Source organism: Vicia villosa, unplaced genomic scaffold (genome assembly GCF_029867415.1).
Source record: "Vicia villosa cultivar HV-30 ecotype Madison, WI unplaced genomic scaffold, Vvil1.0 ctg.000747F_1_1, whole genome shotgun sequence".
NCBI classification, from domain to species: domain Eukaryota; kingdom Viridiplantae; phylum Streptophyta; class Magnoliopsida; order Fabales; family Fabaceae; genus Vicia; species Vicia villosa.
Genome location: NW_026705336.1, coordinates 398,451 through 413,544, shown reverse-complemented (window position 1 = coordinate 413,544; position 15,094 = coordinate 398,451). Strand labels below are relative to the sequence as shown.

The 15,094-nt window shown below is 31.9% G+C and overlaps 2 protein-coding genes across 5 annotated transcripts; both read right to left on the bottom strand.

Annotated features, from left to right (window-relative positions):
• Positions 1–3,452: 3,452 nt before the first annotated feature.
• LOC131630918 (polyadenylate-binding protein-interacting protein 7-like) lies at positions 3,453–8,782 on the bottom strand. Of its 2 annotated transcripts, XM_058901662.1 has the most exons (6): positions 8,470–8,780; positions 6,835–7,709; positions 5,897–6,341; positions 5,747–5,817; positions 5,082–5,206; positions 3,453–4,066 (listed from the first exon to the last, which is right to left on the bottom strand). In XM_058901662.1, exons 2-6 carry the CDS (start codon positions 7,618–7,620, stop codon positions 3,763–3,765), a joined length of 1,731 nt encoding a protein of 576 aa, XP_058757645.1. In that variant the 5' UTR covers positions 7,621–7,709; positions 8,470–8,780; the 3' UTR covers positions 3,453–3,762. The 2 variants fall into 2 exon arrangements, with proteins under 2 accessions (XP_058757645.1, XP_058757646.1); XM_058901663.1 differs by lacking the exon at positions 3,453–4,066 and having other exon boundaries at positions 5,094–5,206; positions 5,715–5,817; positions 8,470–8,782.
• Positions 8,783–11,618: 2,836 nt separating this feature from the next.
• Positions 11,619–12,609, bottom strand: LOC131630890 (uncharacterized). Of its 3 annotated transcripts, none has more exons than XR_009292541.1 (2): positions 12,020–12,609; positions 11,619–11,933 (listed from the first exon to the last, which is right to left on the bottom strand). XR_009292541.1 is itself a non-coding variant. In XM_058901633.1 (2 exons), exons 1-2 carry the CDS (start codon positions 12,197–12,199, stop codon positions 11,752–11,754), a joined length of 357 nt encoding a protein of 118 aa, XP_058757616.1. In that variant the 5' UTR covers positions 12,200–12,609; the 3' UTR covers positions 11,619–11,751. The 3 variants fall into 3 exon arrangements, 2 of the variants coding, with proteins under 2 accessions (XP_058757616.1, XP_058757617.1); XM_058901633.1 differs by having other exon boundaries at positions 12,025–12,609; XM_058901634.1 differs by having other exon boundaries at positions 12,058–12,609.
• Positions 12,610–15,094: the final 2,485 nt, after the last annotated feature.

Genomic DNA, 15,094 nt, shown 5'->3' with positions numbered 1-15,094 from the left:
TCATTAGTACCTCTAATGAATCACCTCACAACAAGAACTCACACACTCATACTCATCAATGGTGTTTATTGTTTGAGGTAAAAGATAAAGTTTTAGAAAATTTTACACAAACCAAATTTTCACTCAAGAAATGATGAACAACTAAAGTTATCAAAGATTCTATTGAAAATATGAGAGAGAAAATGTTTATATATGTGCTAGAGATTGGACATAAAAAACAGTGAAAATGACTATTTGAATCCAAACAACGACTTATGATTAAATTGAATCTAGTGAAAGAATGAGTTGAATCAAGTAGATGGAAAAACACAGATTTTTGTTCAATGATTTGAGTCGTGTGATTTAAATCACGCTTCCAAAACTGATTTCAAAATCAAATTATTCGCTCATGATTCAAATCAAGCCAACCAATAATCCGAATCACATTTTCAAAAACAAAATTCCAATTTCACAATCTTGCTCATCATTCGAAGCAAGCGTTCTTAAGATCTGAATCATGTTTCCCAAGCCAACTTTTAGAAAATTAAATATTTTGTGATTCGAGTTAAAGTCATGCATAATTTCAATCATGCCTTTCAGAAATTTTTGATGTGATCACAAACTGTTGATTCAAATCAACATGCATTGACTTTTAGTCAAAGATCTATTTTATGTACTAAAACACTTTTTATGCATGAAAAAAAAAAATCATTTTTAGAAGATGTTCAAGCGTGCTTATTGTGAGAAACTTTATTACTAAAATAACAAATATAATGACAAGCAACAAAACATCCCAAAGAAATATGGATACCTTAGGAGCAATTTTAGTCTACTGGATATTATATATTTTGGATAATTTAATGCTATGTATTTTAATGGGCATTTTTCTTTTAATATTATTTTTTGTTTTCATGTTAAGGTTAATTGGTGATCTTTTGGTGAAATACAGGTTGAATTATAAGTTGAACATGTATTTTACTATAAAACATTAGTCTGAAAATAATTTCAATGTGTAAAATATATTAATTACACATTCAGATTATAAATTTTAATCCGAACACATTTATCAAAGATTGGGTTTGTTTAAAATCTTATAAAATGGTGTATTTGTTTTAGTTCGAATTGTATAATCTAAATGTGTAAAATATATTAGTTTTATATTCAGATTATAGAATCTGAACTTGATTAACAAAGGAATTTCTGATATGCGGTTTAGATTGATTCAACAATTTGTGCAGTTTTTAACGCAACGACAGTTTGAGTGGACTATAATCCATGTAACTATAAACTTGTATAGATTGATTTGTTTGGTTAATTTTATTTTACAACACAAAACAATAAATTTTTACCAAATTGAAATGAACTCTAACTTAATTGTAGTTTATTACAACAAGAGAAATTTTATTTGGGATCAAAGTCAATGTTACATTGTGTAAGTTAAAAAATCAATTGAATAGTCGCCTCATCTATGACGATACAAGAAGCATGGTTAATATTAAGCATCATCGTTATGCAATCAACTCGAATATACGTGTTTAGTTCATCAATATTCTTTATATTGGTCAATATCATTCCTGCATATCGATCTAGTTAGATGTTCCTTAGTAATATTTGTTCATATCATCTATTCCAACTTAATTTGTTCGATGACATTTGATGGAATCAATAAAGAAACTAGTTTACTTCATTCACAATCTTGTTTCTATTTAATTGATATTTTAATTTATGTTATTTTTGTTATATACAGTTCGTTTGAATTTTAAAATTTGAACACCAAAAATACCCTTCACATTTTAGACTTTGAATAGGATATTTTTATTCCAAGGTGTTCGTTAGAGAGGTGAAGGAGGGGGTTCCACACAAACAAAAAAATTAGTTAGGCCCACACTATTTTTTTAATGTGTAAAGACAACTATTTTTAGTGAAGTAGGATGACGAATCTATATTTTCATGGTTAATGAATGGACAAGAGCGTTTAAGGAGGAGCTGCTTTCTCACTTACGTGATTTTTAAAAACTACTCATGTCAAAATAAATTCATCAGAAGCAAACAAAGTCAGTGACTTTTCTATTCGAATTGATAAATCAGAAAAGATATAGCTTTTTAAAAAGGGAATTTATTTTTCACCGTTTTTTAAATTTATTTAATTTTAGTTCAAAAATGTATTTCTAAATTTATATTTTAATATATTTAGAGATGTATATCAGAAAATATATTCTTCAAATGAAAAATGAGAAAGTATGGAAAAATTTATAATAAAAAATTTATAATAGATAATCATAGCAACTTGATAATACATTAAAACACACAATAATACATAGATAATTGATAATCGAAAAATTAACATTACACATCGTTAAAACGGATAGTTCCGGATGTTGCAACATGTTTATAATATATTTGACAGATCTTAAAATCTTCGCATCCACTTCAATCGGACTCTTTGTTTCATATTAGCGAATTTGGATATGTATCTCCGCGGACTCAACGTACAATTTTTTTTAGCTCAAGAATAAAATTAATGTAAACAATGATGGATGAAATAAATGAACTTTATTTTAAATTGCAGTTACTTTTGCTCCTTTTTGTGTGATAAAACACAAGAATGATGATTTGGAGTCGAAAAGTTAATTGGAAATGAAAGTTGATGATCAAGCAAGATGGAGATATACTCAATTTTCTGCTTGATATTTTTGAAATGTATCTCCAAAAATTTCACTAAATGAATAAAAGATAATTCTCATTGAAAAACATTGAAAAAATGGATTCAGTAATATTTTAGGAGATGCATCTCCGAATACACTTTAAAAATATTCGATTCGAAAATGCGTCTCCAAACTAAATTTTGACAAAAATGATTCATGATGCATTCGAAAATATATCTAGCATTTTTGAATTTTCAAAAGTGTGATTCACATATCAAAGATGGAAAAAAAAATTCCCTTTTAAAAATTAGTAGAGGTTAAGGTAACTCATTAAGAAATGCATCGGATGCAAAGATATTGAAGTAGACAAGTACTAGAAGAGAATCTCTATCCTTGCATATGACCAAAAGTGAATTTTATAGCATCACTTAGCAAAGATTGAAAAAATCTATCGATGTGGTCCAGTACTTCCATCTTTGTAAAAAGAAACATTCCTTCTATTTTTACTATTTTTAGTGCCTACATTTTATTTTCCAAATTAAAAAAATGAACCTACGAGACAACTTTGTTATCCCCTTTAGACACACCCTCATCAAGGTCAAAGAGAATGTGTATGCAAAACCTTGTCTGAATTTGCATAAATCAAAATGATATAAAGAGCTATCGCAGTCGCAATCGGGTTATAAATGTCGATCAAACAATGAAAATGTGAATCTGGCCTACAGCATTTGTTCCGAGCTGGAAGATTGTTTTGCATTGAATCTAATTGGCATGGTGAATAGTTCTATCATGTAATTGAGTTCTATCAGTTACATCTGAGTAAAAAAATAAAAAACAACAAAAAAGGAATTTAACAAAATGAAAATTAGAGTACAAAATTAACAGAAGGAAAAACTTGACGTGGTGTGTTCCTGCTGACTATGCCTCATTGAGACCTTAATGGTACAATTCTACTACAACCCTTCTCTTTGCTTCTAAATCTTTTTCATTTTTTTTCCTCTAAAGATACTTTTTTTCCATTTTTTTTTCAGTTGGACACTGACATTTTCTTCCCATATACAGATACAAGAATGACTACAACATCTCTATGTTCATGGATTTTCACTGTCAAAAACTTGTATACCTCTCCTTTTTTGGCTCAATATATCACAACACGAATCAAGCCTGGCTGTGGTTCGGTGAAATCGAGACCCTCTTCTTCAAGTAGGTAACGCTGTACAGCTATTGGAAGTCTTGCAGGAGTGCGGGAACCTCTGGTATGATGACCGGTACCAACACAGATATAAACCTGCAAACGCTGCTCTGCAGCTCTGGCTGTGCTTCTTAGCACACTCAGTTCGTGTTTCAGCACGTGAATTGCTTCACTTACATGGAGTCCGTGTAAGTCTATCATTCTTTCATGTCCTCTACCATTAACCTGCATCTCTGGACCAACTGGATTCCTGAAAAATCAACACTCACAATAAGGTAGTGTTTGCCATGCGAACAGAACAGCACTGCCTGTCAGTTCATAATATGTTATATAGCACACATACAAACACGGGCACAACAATGACACAACAAAACCAATAATATTTGGAGAAAATATAATAATTGGATGTAATAACATATGTCGGTATCAGACACTGAAGCTTGTCGGACACCAGACTTGCCTTCAATCTGAAGTGTCAGGGCTACAAAGATAATATGTGAATGATGAGAGTCCCGCATTTGATAAGACATGGTCTAAAAATATGTTTATAAGTGGGAGGCATCTCTCACCTTAAAAAGCGATTTTGTAGGGTTGCATAAGGCTCAACCCACAATTTAAGAGCACTAAACATAAAACAAAACTTGTACCATACTTTATCCCTTGTTAACCCGTTTGTTAAATGCTATCTTAAAAACCGACCTAAATAACAAACAAGCAAGTGTTTTTCAGCAGGCTTGGTTACATAGATCAATCGAGTATCAGGTCCTGGCTTAAATTATTGGGTAAGGATAGACCATTTACATCTAAATCAATCTTGGCCTATAGTTGTTGCCAGTCCTCTCTACTGATAGTATTTCTAATCCAATCTTCCATTGTGTAAGTACACACTCATCAAAACAATCTCATATTTACAACACGGGGTTTACTTCCTCGTTGCTTTTTACCTCTAGTTGAATTGGTTAATTCATCTGGTTGAACAGCCAATCGTTAGTGAAAAGAACACTGTTTTTCAAATTTGATAAATGTTTAAAATTACTTTTTTATTTGATTTAAATTATTCGCATAAAGTCATCCTAATTGAGTATTCAAGCATTTGATAAAATTGGAGGAACCTCGACTGAAAGTATTGCTAGCTTCTTTTCTAGACTGGCTTTAACAATGTTGGAAAAAATATATTAGCATTCTCATTATAGCATGATACAGTTTTTGCTTTGACCAATAGTTGCATGGATAGGAAGAGTGGATGGCAATGAGGAAAACCAAACCTTTGGCGGTAAATAGAGTCTTGAGCTTTCCCATGAGCTTCTTTCATATGCATGTTATGCAGTTGCCCTTTAGCACTTAGCTCCTTTGCAAGGGCTTTATTGCCAATAAGGTAAGCTTGTCGTGCCTGTTTTAAAATTATGAACAAATAAACAAAAGTTATACAAATTAGCGCAAGTCCTGCAAAATCCTCTTGTTACACCTCATCCCAATCTAGTATGTAAAGCTTTGTGGTTGAAACTCAAGTAGCAAAAATGTTAGCTTCCATTACACTGGTGCAAAAATCTAAGGTTGAAAAGAATATAGAGCTTGTTTGAATTGACTTAATTGAGCTTATCTACTGATATAAGCACCAATGAGACAGTTTGGGAGAGCTTATGGAAACAACTTATGGCATGTTCATAAACTATTTTCAGCTTATTTCCATAAACTCTTTGTGATAACTTATGGAAACAGTTTATAGATGATAAGACAATTTGACTTTATTTTATCTTGTTATAAAAATAACTTATATACATAAGCACTTGTGTTATAAGCACTTAATTATGCCTAGAAATTTAGGGAAAGCAGATTGATGAGTCAACCATGAAGTGTTAGCCAAAATCATCACACTATATTATCATAAAAATACCCACCAACTTCTCTGCAGCATGAATCAAAGACCCACCTGCTCAAAATATGCATTACGTAAGCGTGCATGATCACGAGCCTCCTCCCGAAATTCAGAATACATATTTGCTGTCATTCAAATTAGTTAAAGAAACCAGAATAAAAGAAAATTGCCTCAAAATGGAAACATATAAATATAAATATTTACCAACAGCGTCACCAGTTTCAAGCCAGACAGGAGCTGGCCGGCCAGAACCACGGTTTTGAAACCTATCCCCAACGTTAGTTCTCCCCTGTCCTCCATTGTAGGCACTAGCAAGAACATTTAAACTCCTACTTGACCCAGTGGAAGCATCACCAGAACCATTTCTATCATACTTCCATATTCCAGAATCCTGAGAAGCCAATTTCCTGACAGCTGAAGCAAAGTCAGTAGCACCTCTAGATGGAAAAGAAGAGCCAGATTTGAACATGAGCAAGTCTTTGCCAGTCGGTAAGTAAGGACTGCCACTTTGTTGAACATTATCTCCTGCATATTTTGCAGTAGTCTGGCCGTTTGTTGGAGCAAGTGCTGGAAAGTCCATTCCAGTCAGATTGGGAGATGACAGAGTCTTTGGACTTGGGTTCTGGATGAAATTATTATCAACTTGAATCTACAAATTTGGAGGAAAAAGTAAATATAGTATACGTAAATGCCCCAGTAAAGAAGTATGCCAGAGAAATGAAAATAGTCAAGAAAGTGATAATAACATCCATAGAATGAAAAAAGAAAAGCTTGAGACATGCTAGCACTACAATATCGTATAACAAGAAATAATAAATAATTATAAGTCCAAAAAATGCAAATAAAGTTTCGATAGTCCCTATCAGGTCCCTTGTTAGCATGACGCAAAAGGTATAAGGATTCAGGAAACCAGCTGGACTGCGTTGGAGTCATCTCACAATTTTATGGGATGACAGAAACTTCCCTGCCAAAACAAGGCACAAGTATTGCTTTACGCATTTAGCTACCATCTATTCAAATTTAATATTGTATCAAAACATATCGCAAGATGTGCATTTCTAACAAATAATTGCATCACAGCATGCTTTATTAAAAACCAAAATTTAACCACAAGTTAGTTGGTACATGAAGATCAAACCCACCTCTAACTGAGTGAGCATCTCAATGGTCAAATGTAAATCACATCCATTGGCAAAGTAAACTTCAGCAAGGCTTTCTGACGCAAAACCAGGGAATAGAGAAGCTAAAAAGTCCAAAGGGTTAAAATCGGTCTCGTCCACAATAGCATTCTCAGTCAAAACATCATTTATAAATCCATGCCTAGCATTGTCATCATAAGCAAGTGCCTCTTGACCGCTGCTATGCAGGTTGTTATTCCCAACCGGTCTATCCCAAGGCTTTGCCAATGAATTCAAAAAGCTTGCTGAAGATGGTTCCTCCCGGTATGTTGAATTGGAAAACCGTAACTTATCAGCAAAGGTATTTCCATTGAGGTGCTGTTGAGATAATTCTTGCTGCTCATTTAGTATATATCTACTTCCATTAGTAGAAGGAAACATTGAGGACTCATTTTCGTCGTGTATAGATAAGCCTGCTAAAGAGAGATTGTTAAGACCTTGAGGTTCTTCTTCTTCCATGATGACTTTGAAATCAGGGGTGATATCATCCGGAAGTTGGCAACGCCAGTAATTGTGGGCTTCATCATCAGAATTATTAGAAACAGATGATTCTGATCTATCTAAAACTGCTTTCCCGAGAGAACCAGCAGTTGTAAGCCTTGTCGTCGCATCTACCGAGCTAGTACTTCCAGATGGCAATGATCTGAGTGAAAAAGGAATAAACTCTGCCGCATTTGGATTCAAAGCAGCCTTGTTTGGAGAGCTCAGCTTTGTGTCTGTCGGAGACCCTTTCTTTGATAAACTCATCATTAACTAGACTATAATATGAACAAAATGACTAAAACACGGATAAAATTCAAAAACAGCCAAAGAAAGTTCCAAACAGCTTCATCCAAACCCTGCAAAATAATTCAATTCAATCATACTTGTAGATCAATAGTATCCCCAATCACAAAATACATGCACACGAAAACGAAGAAAAAAGCAACTCCACATTGAATTCCATCTAATCCGGCTCCGCCACTTGGAATTGCCGAATTAAAAAGCAGTGGAACATGTATAAACAGCACGTGACTAAGTTGATTATCACGAAAGCAACTATAACCGGCCGTTTTCATAATTGTAACTTTGAAATTAATCCCATAAGCTAAATCAACCATTTGTGAAACAGAGTATGAGTTACAACACAACTTAACAGATCTAATTAATACAAAAAATGCACTTGAGAACACTAACCAATTTCAGAACTAGTAAAAAAAACTTCAGGATAAGGTTAAAACCCTAAGTTTCTCTGAACCAAGTAATTAAACAGTTTCCAAGATGAACTTCACAATTGAATTCATAGTTGAATAGTAACTACATAAAAATCCAAACTTCCAAAATTCCCAAATCCCAATTTCATAGAAACAACAAAAACAAAAAGTACAAACAAATCAAAACCAAAGTAAACAAAAAGAAAATGAAAACTGACAAATAACAAAACCTTCAATTATGAAAGCCACAAAAAATTCCTAGATCTTAAATAATTCAGCTCATATAAAAAACCCCAAAAAGTCAAATTAACCAAAATTGAATAAAATTACATCGTAAAAACACAAGATTTAACGAGATTAATAAGTGAAAGATCTGAAATTGAAAAGTGAAGCAAGAAATTTATACCTTTACGAATCAAATCAAAGGGATCCATAAATGAAAATTGCATGAAATCAAATGGTAATAGAGAGAGAGAAAGAAGTGAAGAAAGATTATTGATTTTTCTGGGAATTGGAATAAGGAACTAGCTTCAGTATTGTTATCTGAGTTATCAAGTTTTAATTTTTATTGTTTCTCTCTCTCTCTCTCTGAAAAAACCCTTGTTAGGGTAATACTAACACCAGCACCACAAAAATTGTAAAGAAGACACCCAACCTTTCGCCACTCGATTTGACCTCTTTCTCTCTCTACAAACTTTCTCTCTCTACACTCTCATAGTGTGTTTAATGTTTCTATTTCATTAATTAATTTGCATGATTGGGATTTGGGTAAAAAAAACTCTTACATCATTTTTTTAAGAAAGATTAGTGCCTTACTACTTTATCTTTTTGACTTGAATTAATTTTTTTTTGTTTTTTGTTTTTTTAGCAATAGTATCTGGCTCATTAAATCGACTTATTTGATTTGGGGTCAGTTTTATCATTAAGTAATTTCAGTCTCTTTTTGATTGTAATTGCAGATTCATTAGACCGACTAATTCAATTTAGAATCAGTTCTAGCATCAAGTAATTTCAATCTTTTTTTCTAATTATAATTGTGGGAATCAATCTATGGTCCTCCTTATAGTTTAGTATCAATTACTAAACTAAGTGGTTGGTAATATTTAGTTTTTATATAAGCAATAATATTTATTACTTTTTTACAAATCAAAATATCTAATGCGCGCAAGTTTATGGTTGGACTAAAACTCATAAATTGACATAGACTTTTATAATCTCAATCAAGTGCTCTTGCGTAATATTTATTGCTAATGTGCAGTAATACAGGCGTGGAAATAGGTCGGATTAATTAATAGAGATCTACGGTCTAGTTTATATATGTTAGGTTAGGCTATATTTTTTTAAATAGAAAAAGATTAGACTTTTTTATAAACACATTAGTTAAAAAAAGTTAGGTTATAGGCTAAAAAAAACCTTTTAAATATTTTAGACGGTCTATTTAAGTAAATATGAATAATTTTATTATTATTGTTATTATCAGAATAATAAAGTATTAGTTTTTTGAATTAAAATATAAAAATAAAGTTTAGTTGTTTAGAAAATTTTATAAAAAAAAACTTATGAATAATATATAGGTTGTTTTCATAAGTTCTCTTTAGTAAATAATATTATAAATTTTATTAGTAAATAATATTATAAATTTTATGTTAATAGATAAATTTGAATAAATTAGTGTAAATAACATTAAGTCTAGTTAATTATTTAATTTTTTTAGTCTATTTTAATGGTTGAATTATTTATTTCCAAATGTTCAAATAAAATAAATTTTTATAATAAATCAATGGGACCTTCGGAAATGTCAAACTTAATCTAAATTAATATATCTTTAAAATTTTTAACAGGACAAATTTAAATTTGACAAAGCCTACCTAGACTCGATCTACTCTCACCCTTACTAATACATCTTAAATTATAAAATTGATGTGATTTAATTTATTTTTTTTAAATCTTCCCAATTAGTAATTATGTGCAAATATTTAATTTTAAAGATATAGATTCGGCTTTACCGAATGTCATTTATTTATATTTGAAAAATAAATTTTAATCATCAAACTGCTAGACAAAAAATTGTATGTGTTTGTTTATGATAAGTATATTCCTATGCAATAAGAATCTTTAAGTATATATAAGTGTGAGACCAAAATCTAAAATGTGACAAAGTATTAAGTAAATGTGTTTGATTTTTATATGTTTGAGTTTAAAATTAGTCAAACTTTATAAATTCAACATCTATTAGTTCCAATTGATTACGCTATTTAAAATCGAACATCCAAAATTAAATTACAAGTTATTGAGTTTTTTTTCTTTTGTTTTGCATTAAATTCAATACATGTTACTTGTTCAGTTGTTTGTCATAAACAGTTCATGTCTTTTTTTATAAAAAATTTCATGAAATTTACTGGCATTGAAAAATATTATATTTATAATAAATTTATTTAAAGATTGTGTTTCCTTACATTTTTATCTCTATTAACTATAATTATTAGTTATAAGAGAAGAAAATAACTTACATTTTACAGTGATAAATTAAATATAAATAATGTGTAAAGAAGTTAATTTACAAGTTGAACTTTACAAGGTTACTATTTTATTCCAAAATAAAAACTTAGAAAAACTTTTCTTAAAACAATATTTCATTATTTTATTTCATTTTCCGTGCCTCTTGCAATAAACCAACGTGTAACAACTAGCAACGGTAGACATTTGATAATATTTTATATGAACTTCCAAAGCTATAACATATGAATATTCAACTTGTTTATATGCCTATAAAAAAAATTATTGTTGGATCGAAAGTTATTATCATATAGATAATATCTATAAAACTTAACATCAATAAAAAATTATTTGACATGTAAATGAGATGCATAAAAATTAACGTCTTACAAAATTTCAAGAAAACCGTTAATTTTGAACTTTCTCTTTAGCATATCAAATAATTTTCGGTTGATGTTAAATTTTATAGACATGATCTATATGATAATTACTTTCAATTCAACCATAGATTTTTTTCATACAAATATACAATAAAGAGTTATCAGAAGTGTCATAATATTAAGTTTGACACATTAGTGTCATTTGATCCAGACTATATATATATATATATATATATATATATATATATATATATATATATATATATATATAGATATATATATTGTACATCGTAGATTCCTGAAAAATGATCAGAATTTTTTCAATGTTTTAAAAATCGGACCGGTCATCAAACCGGTGAGGGTACTGGATCACTAGTTCATCGGTCGAACCACTGGGTCACTGATCGAACCGCATGACCAAACCGGATTAAACCGGATAAAAACCAGATTAAACCTGTCATTATAATAAAACTATATAGGTACAAAACCGGTCGAACCGGATCATTCAATCTCTAAAAAAATTATAACTAGCATTTAAAAGCTGATCCATTATCAGCATAATCTATAAATAAGGCTCTTAAAAATCACAAATTCATAAGTTGTACATTAGGTGCTGAAAATACTAATAATCCATATAGTTTAAGGCTCTTAAAAAGCACAAATATAGTTTGCTCAGCACTTAAAAATCACAAATTTAGTGCAAATTTAAACATAAGTATTACACATAACAAAGTAGTACAAATTACAAAGTCTAATTGCAACATAAACTAATTGAGTACTTTAGAACCAAAACACTCAAATTTCTATTAAATTTAGTTCCAAGGAGGTAAAATTATCTCAATGTTGGGATCTCCTTCAATATCAAAACCATCTCCGACAAAATCAATCGCATTTGCAACATCTTCCCCATTAATGATATCATTACTTTGGTTGTTTTCTCCGGAGTTAAGTGGTGCATCTCCCTCAACATCAACCTCATCCAAATTTAATTCATCTATAAAAACATCAATTTAAAGAGTTTAGAAATTGACATATTTTAAGAAATTAAAATAACATAATTGTAATCACAAAAATAAATACCATACTAATATCATTTGAAATAGGTTGGATTGTCATACTAGCAAGATCTTTGCGTAGCGCTTCCACCTCCTCAATGGTCAAGAATGGTGGGAAATCCTCCAACACCCAATTAGAATGATCACCAAGTATTTCAAAATTAATAGGATCATAATTTTGTTTCTTCTTGGTTCTACAAATCATTAAAGGCAATGTCAAACGTAGAACCAAATAAATTTAACAAATCTAACAATAATATACATTCTTAACAAACCAAGAAATATCACATATTCTTAAATATAGAACCATAAAATATTCTTAATAAACCAAACAAAATTGTATATTCTTAACTATAGAACCAATATTCTTATGTCATCAAGAGAAGAACAAAATAGTCTTGTTTATAAACCAAACAAACCAAATAATAGCATATTTCTTAACTATAAAACGGTATCATATATTCTTAACCATAGAATCAATATTCTTATGTCATCAAGACAAGAACAAAATAGTCTTGTTTATAAATCAAACAAACCAAACAATAGCATATTTCCTAACTATAAAACAATATCATATATTCTTAACCATAGAACCAATATTCATGTCATCAAGTATCAAAACAATAGCATATAAGGCATAATAAGTGCAATACATATTTTGTAGCCGTAAATTGTAACGAACATAAACAAGATCGTTAAGCTTTTGATGCTCCAACCTATTTCTCTTTTTTGAATGAATGTGTTCAAACACACTCCAATTTCTTTCACAACCAGATGCACTACAAGTTTGACTCAAAATTCGAATAGCCAGCTTTTGCAAATTCAGCGCTTCAGTTCCATAAGTGTCCCACCATTGATCTAGAATAATGCATGTGAAAAAAATTCGAAAACATTTTAAAATACATATTGACATTGTACTAAAAATCTAAAATGCTTAAAGTTTATCATTTAATTTTACCTGGCAAAACTTCATCTCGGTTTTCTACTGTTGTTGTCCTTCCAAAACTACCTTCCCAATTTTTGAATGAAGTCATCTTAGCGGTTAATTTAGATCGCAATTCCTTACTATCATAAGCATACTTTTCAATGACATCCAAAAGGCCTTGGGTGGTGGACTTGTTTTTTTCATATTCCGGACCTAATCTACAAGATGGATTTAACCAATAACCAGCAGCATGGAGATTTTTCCGAAGTTGTGCATCCCAACGGTTATCCAAGATCTTCAAATAAGGCTCTACTTTCAACTTATTTCTTCTAAACCTCTTCTCAATCTCCTCTCTTGCTTTATACATAGCTCGATAGAGATATCCCATAGCCGACTTATCTTCACTATCAACAATACGCAACACACGTACAAGAGGTTCTGTAATTTTCACTATGTCAGCACATTTAGACCAAAAGCTTGAGTCTAAGACTTGTTCCACAAATTGCTTTTCCTTGACATCTTTGGAATAAGTTGTGGTTGTCCACTCTTTAAATGTTACCATGGCTCTTAGTGCATCTTTATGAGACAGAATACTTTGCAATGCAATGAAATTAGTAGCAAAGCAGGTTGGAGCATGATGGAGTATTTCTCTTCCACCTGTATTTTGTCTCATCAAATACAATGCAAAACAATGATTATATATGTATTTGGTAATTTTTGAAGCATGTGACACTGCCTCACTTACTTCATCCAATTTCCACATGTCTTACAACATCAAATTAATACAATGTGCTACGCAAGGAGACCAAAACAACTTAGGAAACTCCTTTTCCAACAACTTTCCAACAGCAACATAATTTGCAGCATTATATGTAACAATTTGAACAACATTTTTCGGTCCAACATACAACACTACTTCCTTGAAAAGCTTAAACAATGTTTATGCAGTTTTAGAAGCACCTGAGGCATCAACAGACTTTATGAAAACAGTTCCTTTGGGGCAATAAACTAAAAAGTTGATAAGAGTTTTCCTACAACGATCAATCCACCCATTGTCGCTACCGCGAAAATTAACAGAGTTGCCACTAACATCTTTATCCTGAAAAGGAAGGGAATGCCAGCAAACCACAAAACAAAACAACGGTCTCACGACCAAAGAAAAAGGGTAAGGGAGCCGGTTACGCGAGAGGAAGGTGTTAGCACCCCTCGCGCCCATCGTACTCGATGGTATCCACGCTTGTGTCTAAATCTATGGGTGTGTAACAAATCTACGCTAATCTGGACTAAAATGAATGCAGAATGTAGGGAAAAGAAAGGATTGTGATCGCACGGGCCCTACCCCGCTGCCTACGTATCTGATTTTGAGGAATTAGAGGTACCGTAGCTCGGCTAACTAGTTTCTGTTTGTTTTGTGTTTTTAGGTGAACGAGTTACATTCACACTCCGCTGCTCGACCTTTGGAGTCTTACGCTTGGGAATGGAGTGGAAATAACAAACTCTTAAGAAAAGAAAATCAAAGAGTGTGATTTTTATTTTAAAGAATGCATGAGGGAAACCTAAGCTAAGGGGGAAAGCTTGCTACCTATGTTATCATACAAAGGGTACAAGTCTAAACTAAATTAGCAACCTACGGGGAGAAAGCGAAATGCAAACAAGAACATCACACAAATGAGTCTCGCTCGTAAAGCAAACAACCTACTGGCACTAGCCAAGTAGTAGAAAAGCGGTCCCGCCATAGCCAAGGGGAGCGGATCACCCGAGTCAACCAAGCATTAGACCTCGCGAAAATGATCGGGCTATAGACAAGAGGAGCGAGTCCCTCTCAGCAACCAAGCCGTCACGGATCCAAAAGGAAAATGGTGCGTGCGTACACTTAGCATCAATGTCGGTCAACATGAGCTAAGAAATGTGGGGATACGATTGCATGGACCCTTTACCTGACATACTTGTTAGTGCAACATCAAGGGAGGATCGAGTTCGGGAGCATTTTTAATTTTCGGGACATTCCTTTGAGCAACACACCTTTGTGGGAGAGACACCACTTCTCCACCTAAAACCTTAAGGTGATAGGTGAGTGGGTTCTCCCACTTATATATGCTTAAGTCACCATACACATTTTCAATGTGGGACTATTATCCACACTCACACTTGATTCTCAACACTACCCCTCAAGTG

Excerpts from the sequence above, each read along its gene's own strand:
- LOC131630918 (XM_058901662.1), bottom strand. The coding sequence starts at position 7,620 with ATGATGAGTTTATCAAAGAAAGGGTCTCCGACAGACACAAAGCTGAGC. Across the intron at positions 6,342-6,834 it reads AGATGCTCACTCAGTTAGAG|ATTCAAGTTGATAATAATTT; the intron begins GTGGGTTTGATC and ends CCAAATTTGTAG. Across the intron at positions 5,207-5,746 it reads GTAATGCATATTTTGAGCAG|GCACGACAAGCTTACCTTAT; the intron begins GTGGGTCTTTGA and ends ATTTTAAAACAG.
- LOC131630890 (XM_058901633.1), bottom strand. The coding sequence starts at position 12,199 with ATGATTTGTAGAACCAAGAAGAAACAAAATTATGATCCTATTAATTTT. Across the intron at positions 11,934-12,024 it reads ACCTATTTCAAATGATATTA|ATGAATTAAATTTGGATGAG; the intron begins GTATGGTATTTA and ends ATGTTTTTATAG.